Source organism: Pelobates fuscus, chromosome 7, assembly GCF_036172605.1.
Source record: "Pelobates fuscus isolate aPelFus1 chromosome 7, aPelFus1.pri, whole genome shotgun sequence".
Taxonomy (NCBI): Eukaryota; Metazoa; Chordata; class Amphibia; order Anura; family Pelobatidae; genus Pelobates; species Pelobates fuscus.
Window position 1 is genome coordinate 186,984,598 of NC_086323.1, and position 12,135 is coordinate 186,996,732.

Here is a 12,135-nt window from a genome sequence, read left to right on the forward strand (position 1 = left end):
TTGTTTGTTGAACATATTATTTTTTCACAAGCTGTCAATTGTCTAAACTGCTTTTTGAATGATAACTTGAGGATGAAATCTTAGACTTCAGCTGGTTATATTCCATCCATAAACTAGTAGGAACTTTAAAATTAGATTGTAGATAATCAAATGAAAGAAATTCATTGTTAACATATAAGTCCTTTAAGTGTCTACAACCCAGTTTCCAACGCCTCTCAAGCAAGGGAGAATGAATATTTTCCCAAAGCCAAGAAATAGGAGTAATAGGGCTTGGGAATGGGATCAGAGAGTATTTACAGTTCAATTTCAACCAACTTTTAGTAATATACCAAGTTGTCGAAGCTTTACTGTGCACTAGGACGCCGGATACATCATCTCGATAGATTGAGTTCAGATGTGTTTGTTTAAAAAAAAAAATAAAAGCTTCTATCGACATCCAATTACTGTTCTTTTCCTCTTCCTCCTATCTCAGCATATGTGCCAGGAGGGCAGCTTCCTGATATCTCTTAATGCCTGGGTATGCTAACCCTCTATTAGAGAATTTTTTAACCATAATTGGTATCTTAATTCGCATTCTTTTATTCTGATGGATAAGCAAATAAATGGGACACTGCCAGGGTATGCAGCGCATGATATAGGTGATTTTAGGTAATATTGTCATCTTAATCGCTGCTATTCTATCCGACCAGGAGATATTAAGGTTTTTCCATGTAGCCAAGATTTGCATTATATTAGAGTAAACTAATTGATAGTTAACTGTCAGTATTCTTTTCATTTCAACAAAGAGTTTTATCCCTAAATGAGTTATTGAGTGTTGCCAATTAAATGGATATAATTGAATTAATGTATTTTTCTCAAACTGCCCCATATTAAACGACAGTGCTTCAGATTTCTTTACTTATAATTGGAAACTACACTGTACTTGTTTATGATATGTTGAAGAGCTTTTAAGCATTTTTCAGGATTTCCTATTGTTATTATTACGTCATCCGCATAAAGGGAAATGACATGGTGCCTTTGGTTTAGCTCTATTCCTGTTATATCCGACGATTCCCTAATCGCATTCGCCAGTGGTTCAATAATTAAGGCAAAAACTAATGGGGATAATGGGCAACCTTGCCTAGTGCCATTTGAAATGCCAAACCTCCCCGATAGAAAGTTTTGACCAATTACAATAGTAGTCGGGGAAGAATATAATGCAGCTATCGCCTTGGCGGCAAATTCACCTAGACCATATTTTGACAGGGTGAGGAACATAAAGTCCCAATCCACCCTGTCGAAAGCGTTCTCAGCGTCGAGTCCTACGAAAATTGCTGCTATTTTTTTATATTTGATCACTGAAATTAGATTTAAAAATTTCCTGATATTGTCAGAGCCCAATCTCCCCTGAATAAAACCAGTTTGATCCAAATTGATCAATTTGTGGATATATTGATTCAATCTCTCTCCTAAAATTTTAGCGTAAATCTTTATATCCACATTGAGCAGAGATATAGGTCTAAAGTCACTGCATTCTGGTGTTGATTTATTTGTTTTAGAAATTGTAATTATTTTTGCTTCCAACAGCTCCGGGTGAGCTTGACCTACTTTCTTAATTTAATTTAATGTTTGGGACAGGTAGTTAGAAATCTCCTCTTACAGAGTGATTAATATTGATTGATTAACCCATCTGGGCCAGGCGCTGAGCCCAGTCTCAATTTTGAGATTGCACACTTAACTTCTGAGCCTGTGAATAGAGTGAAGGAGTAGGGAGGCTTAAAAAAATAATATTATTTTGGCAGTAGGCAGGAGAGAGAAAACACAGGATGGGAAAGAGGGGAGGCTAAGTTTCCCTTGCAGTTCATGTTGAACTGCATATACTGAGTAATTTCTACCAGCATTGGCATTTAGTTGATGCGATGACCATTTCAAATCACTTCAAATCATTTAAGGCAAAAATAGGTGCTATGCTGGGGCAAAGAGCAAGATAAGGTCTCTCAGCATTTGTCATTTTGCACTCAGAATAATACCTGATTTAACTTGATAAATATTTCCCTATATCTCTCTAAATGTATTCAAGCAGCACATGAGGCACGGTAGCAATAGTTTTTATTATTTTACACATTACATTACGTAATTGGTGAGATGCTTTGCACACTAAGATGTGCATAATAATTTTATTGGTCCATGATATGGTATTTGATTACCTATTTAAGGTTTAGTGTTGTGCATGTTCAATATAGGTAGCCTTTGACCAGGAATTAGAGCATGTACTATTGAGTACAGAGAACTGAAATATTATAGAGCAGCAATATTTTTGTTAAGTTAAATGTAACATAGAACATTGTGGAATCTATCTGATATGCCTACCCATGTTTTTCAGTTGTGTGTGCAATGTTGGTTATGAAGGAGATGGTGTCTCCTGTCAACCTGCTAATTTTTGCAGAAAGCCAGATCGAGGAGGCTGTTCAGAAGATGTAAGTATTCCTAATACCAGAAATAAAATATAATATGAAAGCATCACAATGCAACTAAATTTATGGAGACATGGAATAACAGAATGGATGTAATAACAACACAGATAAGAAAAGGAGAGTGTGATGATGTGGCATTCCTGAAGAAAAAAAACTGGGAACCAGAGAGGGATTTTTTGTATTATTGTGTTAACCCACTTTCCCCTCATGTGCAATGGAGTGAGGAGTTAATAACTTGGCTGAACTCTAGCAGTGCTCCCAAATCTCTTACCCGTTCTGTTGAGCAATATATACATTCATTATCCACAACATTGAAACCATTGACACATGAAGTGAATAACATTGATTATATCATTACACTGGTAACTGTCAAGGGGTGGGATATATTAGGCAGAAAGTGAACAGTCAGTTCTTGAATTTTCAAGGAAAATGGGCAAGCAAAAAGATCTGAGTAACTTTGACAAGGTCCAAATAGCTACAGGACAGGGTAAGAGCATCTTCAAAAAGGCCAGTCTTGTGGGGTGTTCTCGGTATGCAGTCAATAGTACCTAACAAAAGTGGTGCAAGGAAGGACTACTGGTGAACTGATGTCAGGGTCATGAGCGCCCAAGGCTCATTGATGCATGTGGGAGTGACATACCAGTCAGAGAGTTCATGATGACCCCCCACCACCAAAAGTGCCTTCAAAGTGGACATGAGCGTCAAAACTGGACCATGGAGCAGTGGAAGAAGGTTGCCAGATCTGATCAATCACATTTTCTTTTAGATCAGGTAGATTGGGTGCATGTGTGTAGTTTACCTGGAGAAAAGATGTCAGCAGGATGCACGATGGGAAGAAGGCAGGCCAGCAGAGTCAGTGTTATACTCTGGTCAATGTTCTGCTAGGAAACCTTAGCTTAGGGCATTCATGTGGATATCATGTACCACCTACCTAGAGATTGTTCTCTGATGGCAGTGACCTCTTTTAGCAGGATAATGCACCCTGCCACACTGCAAAACTTGTTCAGATTTGAAGAACATGACAAAGAGTTCAATTACAAATTCCCCAGATCTCAATCTTTGCATGCAGTCTTCTAAACCCCCCTAGGAAAGCATTGATGCAATGCTTTCCTCTAGGAAGGCCTAATGCATGCATGGTGCTCCCTCGCAATGACGTCTGAGGAGAAGGAGACACCGTTTCGGAGTTACCCTGCCCAGCCACCTTTAGCAGCTTTCCCTGGGTGCCCCTGGTTCGGCACTTTCCCTTCTTACAAATTTAATCAAATGCTAGCTCCCTGCTGGCCGTTTGCATGAACCAAACACACAAATGGTCCTCAGCGCTACTTGGCTGCGACCGCTATGGAACTAATTTTGGCATGAGGATTTTGTGGGTCCCCGGTCACCTCAGTTGGATTTGGATGCGAATGTTATGTAACTGTATTCAGTATGAGATGATCGTGCAGTTCCCGGACAACTTGGTCTGGAATTTTGAACCACTTTGCAACCCACCAGGAGATCGATTTTTGGAAGCAAGGTGCCTGAGACTAAGGGGAACAAATGCTACCTGAGAGCCAGATGGAGCACCCCATATTTCGGATGCTGGAGCTATCAAAAGTTGACCAACAGAGGCACACAAACGCCCCGGAACTATTTTTGGCATAGGACCAGGTGTGCGGAGGGTCAGAACTTTAACCTGGTGGCGTTTCCCCTACACTGCATGGATCTGAGCACTATTTGGAGAATTCGGGCACTCAGATCAGGGCTATTTGGGGATGTATTTTTTGTGGGGTACCCATATATTTTTATGATGTTTTGGGGTACTTTTACATTTTATGTTTTTGTGTTTTCCTCTCTGTTCCTGTGAGATATTTAGCTTACCTGTCTTATCTAATTATCGCCCAGGCTTAGAGACTCCAGGGACGGGCTTGTTTTTACTACAGTGGGGACACCATGCTGAAGTCTGTGCATAAAAAGCAGAGTTTGGCTGATTAAAATCAGTTGTACTCCTAGAACTATGTGTCATCTAGTTACTGGGAGGGGAAAGCGCTAATCACTGCTCAGCACCTTGTTCCAGCTCGTGGAGGATTCGGAGGTGAAAGTTCCTGTAATGACTACAGCTCCCAGGACTGTGTGTCGTCCAGTCCCAGGGAGGGTATAGAGCTAGTCCCCTATCCTGTTCCAGGATGGAGAGGCTACAGGAGGACACCTGTAAAGCCACAGTGACAGGGATAGAGGCGCTGAGGTTTTCCCCGGTTCCAGCTAGAAAGCGGTCCATGGCAGAGGTACCCAGCTGGGGTACAGGGAACTCCGGAAAAATACTCTTCATATTATAGTTTAACATATTATATGATATCTTGAGCCTATCCAACATGTTGTTATGCAAATTACTATTTACCCTTTCCTGATATACCATGCATGACTGAATGATGTTTGATTTCTCTTGCCAAAAATTCTCAATGACAGTGTTACTTTTAAGTTTTACACTGCGTCATCCATATCAATAGTATTACAAAGAAAGTAAAGACAAAAAGGGAACTGGGGGCACACCTGGAACATGCATTTTGCAGGAATGGTGCTGCCGTAGTGACCACAATTTATACATTATACAGAAGGAACAGCGCACACATAAAACTACAGTTTTACAAGGCTGCTTAAAATCACATCTCGGCAAACTAATATGGGGATTCAGTTCCACCATAGGGCCATATTGTGTTAAGCCCACCACTACTTCATAGTATCATCATATTGGTTGGTCCTACACTAATTCAAACGTGGAGTGCTTGTGCTAAAGTGTATTCGTATAAAGTGTAACTAGCTTATAAAACATACCCAACACAAATAATCAATAGCTCGGGGGCGGAGCTTGACAGCCGAAACAAGCGGTCGAACTCTTCTGGAGCTCCGAGGCCCAAGCGAGCAAAAACGGACAAAAACCCACCTAAACGGCTACAGAACCACGGCAACTGCCCCAGGCCCGCATCGTAACAAGATGGGTCGCAAAACCACCAAAAAAAACCTGGGGAAAAACAACCCAGGACTCACCATCGGAGACATGTGGCGGCAGGCCCGAGGCGCAAACGAAGCTAACATGGCGGCGCTACACGGAGGTTGTTCGGACTTCTCCGACGACCTCTCAGGGGAGGAATATATACCAACCCACACAGCTGGACGACCCTCACCACCGTCTAACGCCACTCAGGACTCCGCACCGGTAACAGTGGCAATCCTCAGGCAGATGCTGGCGGATCACCACGACGATATACACAAGGAGATCACAGCGCTGAGGGGGGACCTAAAGGGAGCAACAAGCCGCCTAACTACAGTGGAGACCCTCACCGACACAAATACTGAGGACATTAAAGAACTCAAAAGCACTGTCCTGGAGCTCCAACTACTGCAACGCTCTCAAGAACACCGCATGGCCGAGAACGAAGACGCCAGATGGCGTAATAATCTAAAGCTAAGGGGGCTCCCAGAGAATACAGCGGAGGCAGACCTTCCACAGGTCATCAACCGCTTGCTCAAAACGATATTGCCGCCAGCACAGGCAGAGAACATCCACCCAGAAAACATATTCAGGGTCCCCAAGTCACCTAAGGCGCCTGCCGGGTCCACCAGAGACACCATACTTGTTTTCCGGAGCAGCACTGACAAAAAGGCGCTACTGGACGCCCTAAGGGGCAAAACGCCCCCGCAGTTTGATGGCAGGGCTCTGAGCTTCTACGCGGACCTCTCCAACGGCACCCTAGCCTGGAGAAGATCCCTCCAACCACTGACCACTCTCATCCGTCAAAGAGGCCTTAGCTACCGCTGGCGACCATCCCACACCCTAACGGTCCAACAAGGTACTGACTTACACCAGATACGAGAACCGAGTGACGCGGTCCCACTCTTACAATCTCTAGGCCTAACGATGGACTCCCTCAAACCACAAAGCCAGACGAGCCAAGTTTCCCCGCGACACAGATGGGACCCAACCAGGACTGTCCCATTTGTCCCACAAGGCCTCACACCAGACCCATACGCTACCATCACCACCTGAACTGACCTGCGACAGGCGGCCGCACGGCTCACCGGTCCCGAAGGCAGGCATAGGCACATGGAACTTCCAGCATACCAAACCCAAGCTGCAGTCGAGACAGTCATTACACAGCCTATCACAACCTACCTGAACTATGTTTTATGCTCCCAACGACTGGGGCCACACCGCAAGTTACGCGAGGATGTCATATTTAACCCCGAATACCACTATTGATCAGCGCTCACTGTTGCAACTCACCCATCCCTGGAACTGTAATTAACAAGACCACTAGAATGCCGGCAGCTCCCCACTACGAGATGACGGCTGTACAGCCCACACGAATGATACTTACCCACTGCCAGGCGACCTCCGATCACCACATAGACAAGGCATTGGATGAACGGGTAAGAGGCCACGGACTGTCTCCTGGCACCGGCACAGATGGCACCGCTGCCTTGGCCTATCCTAGCGGACAACATTGAACTCCTACGTGCTCTTCATTGTTTTTTCATTTCTATTTGGTTTTGCACTTCTTAAAATATTCTTTTTCCAACATGATAACGCCTGATTACGCCCACTAGACATGTTCCGAGATAGCCTGTCACCTACTGATTTTATACTGACAAGCCTGACTACCCGGCGATTTATCTGTTCCTTTTTCTTATCATATACTCGTGCCCCACAAACGTGTATTGTGCCCCGCTTCCATAGTGGTTTTAACATATATTCCCTAAAACATAGTACTAACCATTTAAATGCCAATGTCAGAGCCAGTTACAGCTAAAGCATCAAGAAACTAGACAAACTAGCCTAGAATGACACTCAACTGTTTAAACCTTGTACATCACAATTATGTTTGCTTTATGTGCAGTTTACGTTAAGCGAATCACAAATTTACCTTTAAAATGGAGCCAAGATCAGACTGTCATGTTCATATGCTAGACAGGTATACAGCGAGAGTCTTTTACATGCTCCTAAGTTATGTTATAATGTTTTACTTTAATTCCTAGGGAGCTTTTGCCTTTGTTATTGTTTTCTTTCTAGGTGATAACCTAGCACTTCATGCGTATATATTACCGAACACATTCACTATCTAGAACAGCTGTCATCAAGCATATTTAATATAGACGCGTAAATGGTGCCAAGCATACTCAACCCTACGCTTATGTGCCACTACGCAACTTCATTCCCACGCGTATCTGTGGCCAAGCATATTTACTATCACTACCACGCGTATTTGTTGTCCAGCATAATCAATATCACGAGTAATGGTTGCTAAGCATATTCAATAGCTAGTGCATGCATTGCCAAGAATGTTTATCATCAAGCGTATAGGATATCAACTGTATGCATCATCAAATCCTACCATTACAAAAAATGTGCAGACTTATCTAATGCCCTATATTGTTATACGTTGTATGTTTATTCTTGTGCCACCGCTGTTGGGGCAGTGCACGAGTATGTATCATCTTAAGCACAACAAAAATAAAGAATTAAAAACAAAACAAAAAAAAAACATACCCAACAATGCAATCTGACAAAGTTTAAAGTATGTTTATAAACATTTATTACATACTTTTCAAACCTTTTATTTCGGTTTTTACATTTGTTTAAAAGGGTTTTCTTGTTGATTTTTTGTTTGTTTGTTTGTTCCTTCACTACACTTGGTAGCACATTATTTTAATATGCACTAGTTTTTTTGTTTTTTATTTTCAGGCAGGGAGATTGGTTCAGGTAGGCATTACTGGTTAGTCCGCTGTGCCGAGGTACTACAGGGATAGACTTATTAAAGCCTTTTGGTTTGTGGTTATTGGGGCCTGGCCCCTCCACCTCCCTCCCTATTTCTTTACCTCTGCTATACTTGCTGTTGGTATACATGCTAGGGATGTGCTGAGCAAGGGTCCCGACATTTGATTTGAGTTTTAGACACTCTGAGTGTTTCTGCAGTCGGACTAAGGTATGCTTAGACATCCCAAAGCTGTATATTTGTGTTTTTATCCCCACATACTGTATTTTATCTACCCGCTATTTTTTCATCCTTAGAATTATTCAAGATAGGGCACCCTTTCCTTTTTATTGTCACTCTCATATTTAGGACTTCATTTCCAGTCCGTTATTTTCATACACTATTTGTGGGTTATTCCCCATCCTTTGTGAGAGTGGCAGTGGGATCTTTTGGAGCTAATCCACCAGCCTTCTGGATCAGCTCCTACTTACACATTCTATTTCTCTCTCTATTGTTAATTAAAAAAAAAAATGAAAGTGATGTCCCTTTAAGGTACGAGCCACAGAGCACAAGCAAAATTAAAAGACTTATGTTTGGCTCTAGATTTATGTTCTAGCTCAATGCACAAAAGTGTATATGTTAACTGAAAGAGTCCATCTATTTCCTAGCACACACATGTATTATGTTATAACTGTGTTTTATTGTTCATTAGGCTATATGTACAAATATTGGTCCTGGCATTGTATCCTGTCAGTGTAACCCTGGTTGGATTGGAGATGGCGTTGAGTGCTCACCTGTAGACAACTGTGTAATGGAAAACAGAGGGGGGTGCCACATTAATGCTGACTGCATCTTTACCCAACCTGGACAGGTAATTTCTTATTCACTACAAACCAACACAGAATGTGAAGCTCATATTGGTATTAACTGTAAAAATAAAATTCAAAATTCAAAAAACAAACAAGAATAAAAAATTGAAAGCAGTACCTTGAAATAACACTCCAAGCAGCGTATCCACTACTGTACATTTCAGTGGTTTTAGTGCCAGGAGTGCCCTGGCACCCCCATTGTAAGTAGTCACACAATTTGAAAATGGTTTGACTTCATCCCTGACATCTGCTGGGTATCACTCCTGGCCTCCACTACTACGGAAAGCTGAAATTTACTAAGGAGTTAATAGTGCAGATGGGGAGCATCACCCAATAGGCCACAGGTAAGAAGTCAAACCATTCTAACAATGGTAATAATAAAGAAAAAAGAAGGATGGAACAGCGCTATCCAATCTGATCACAACGGGGAGGGGGAGGCTGCACGCCTGAAAGGAAGGGTAACACTCAAAACCCTGCAAAGGACTGGAATAACAGAAAACAGCAAGTACAGGGTGCGCCAAGAACAAAGTGAATAAATAACATAAATAAAAAAAAATACCAGGGAAACAGGCAAATTAAAATCTCTAATTCACAGGTATATTCTTCAGAAATTCTCAAGACGTCTTGGGTCAAATCCTCATCAGCATATATGAAAGAAAAAAACACACAGAGGGGACCAATGGTACAGGAACTTAAAGGAGTATGGCCAAAGACAACACTGAGGTTAAGAAATGCTAACTCACATTTTTGGGAGCTATAACCAGCTCAAGTTAAAACAGCATACAGTGGTATTTAAACTCCCCACATGTAGGATATTCCTCTGATGATATTTTCAGTGCTGGTCATATGAAATAAAAATGAATCCTTTGAAGCACTCCCCCTTTACCCCAGACTTTCTGTGGCTGTCTGTAAAGGAGCTCCGGTGCTCAGGTTGAGGTCCTCTGTTAAAAGTTTCCTCCCGCTGGAGAAGACAGCGCTGAATGATTATAGCCCTTTCCCCAAACACCAGACGACACTTGGTGAAGGGTAAAACACTCACACCTTATTGGCACACAGGCACACATTTATATGGACAATCACTATAGGGGGTCATTAACTAGAACAATGGAGATCCCACTCAGGCACCTCTGTGTCTGGAAGATAAGTAGATCAAGCACTGCTAATCTAATTATATTCCAGGCAACAGGGCGACTAAACGGAATATCCCCAAAAACATACATTTATACGTTATTAAACCCCACACATATGGTCACCTTGGATAGCTCATCCCTGAGCACCTTAGCTGGTAAAATAGTCCCATGATCATAGAAACATAGAAACATAGAATGTGATGGCAGATAAGAACCATTCGGCCCATCTAGTCTGCCCAATTTTCTAAATACTTTAATTAGTCCCTGGCCTTATCTTATAGTTAGGATAGCCTTATGCCTATCCCACACATGCTTAAACTCCTTTACTGTGTTAACCTCTACCACTTCAGCTGGAAGGCTATTCCATGCATCCACTACCCTCTCAGTAAAGTAATACTTCCTGATATTATTTTTAAACCTTTGTCCCTCTAATTTAAGACTATGTCCTCTTGTTGTGGTAGTTTTTCTTCTTTTAAATACAGTCTCCTCCTTTACTGTGTTGATTCCCTTTGTGTATTTAAATGTTTCTATCATATCCCCCCTGTCTCGTCTTTCCTCCAAGCTAAACATGTTAAGATCCTTTAACCTTTCCTGGTAAGTTTTATCCTGCAATCCATGAACCAGTTTAGTAGTCCTTCTCTGAACTCTCTATAAGGTATCAATATCCTTCTGAAGATACGGTCTCCAGTACTGTGTACAGTACTCCAAGTGAGGTTTCACCAGTGTTCTGTACAATGGCATGAGCACTTCCCTCTTTCTACTGCTAATACCTCTCCCTATACAATCAAGCATTCTGCTAGCATTTCCTGCTGCTCTATTACATTGTCTGCCTACCTTTAAGTCATCAGAAATAATCACCCCTAAATCACTTTCCTCAGATGTTGAGGTTAGGACTCTATCAAATATTCTGAACTCTGCCCTTGGGTTTTTACGTCCAAGATGCATTATCTTGCACTTATCCACATTAAATGTCAGCATCATCAGCAAAAAGACATACCTTACCATCAAGACCTTCTGCAATATCACTAATAAAAATATTAAAGAGAATGGGTCCAAGTACATATCCCTGAGGTACCCCATTGGTGACAAGCCCAAGCTTCGAATATACTCTTTTGACTACAACCCTCTGTTGCCTGTCACTCAGCCACTGCCTTACCCATTCAACAATATTGGAATCTAAACTCAAAGATTGCAATTTATTGATAAGCCTTCTATGTGCAACACTGTCAAAAGCCTTACTAAAATCTAGGTAAGCAATGTCTACTGCACCACCCTGATCTATAATTTTAGTTACCCAATGAAAAAAATCAATAAGATTAGTTTGGCATGATCTCCCTGAAGTAAACCCATGTCTCTGATCTTGAAATCCATGTGTTTTTAGATGTTCAACAATCCTATCCTTTAACATGGTTTCCATCACTTTCCCCACTACTGAAGTAAGGCTTAAAGGCCTATAGTTGCCCGACTACTCCCTATTACCTTTCTTGTGAATGGGCACATCATTCGCTAACTTCCAATCTTCTGGGACTACTCCTGTTAACAATGATTGATTAAATAAATCTGTTAATGGTTTTGCTAATACACCACTAAGCTATTTTAATAGCTTTGGGTGTATTCCATCAGGTCCCATTCACTTATTTGTCTTTACTTTTGACAGTTGAAATAGAACCTCTTCCTCTGTAAACTCACATGTAATAAATTACTAGTTTATCCTTTTTCTTAACTGAGGTCCCTTTCCTTCATTTTCATCTGTAAATACCGAACAAAAATATTCATTGAGGTAGTCAGCTAGACCTTTATCCTCATCTACATACCTTCCTTCTTTTGTTTTTAATCTAACTAATCCTTGTTTTACTTTTCTTTTCTCATTTATGTATCTAAAAAAATGTGTCCCCCTTTTTTACGGACTGTGCTATTTTCTCTTCTGTGTGTGATTTGGAAGCTCTTATAACTTGCT

The 12,135-nt window shown here is 41.5% G+C and overlaps 1 protein-coding gene across 1 annotated transcript in view; it reads left to right on the top strand.

The window, feature by feature from the left end:
* Positions 1-12,135, top strand: part of STAB1 (stabilin 1) — a 426,801-nt gene that overhangs the window by 114,583 nt on the left and 300,083 nt on the right. The window contains exons 24-25 of the mRNA XM_063426973.1: positions 2,363-2,456; positions 8,892-9,050. Coding sequence (XP_063283043.1) covers positions 2,363-2,456; positions 8,892-9,050 — 253 coding nt within the window. The remainder of the gene's footprint in view (positions 1-2,362; positions 2,457-8,891; positions 9,051-12,135) is intronic.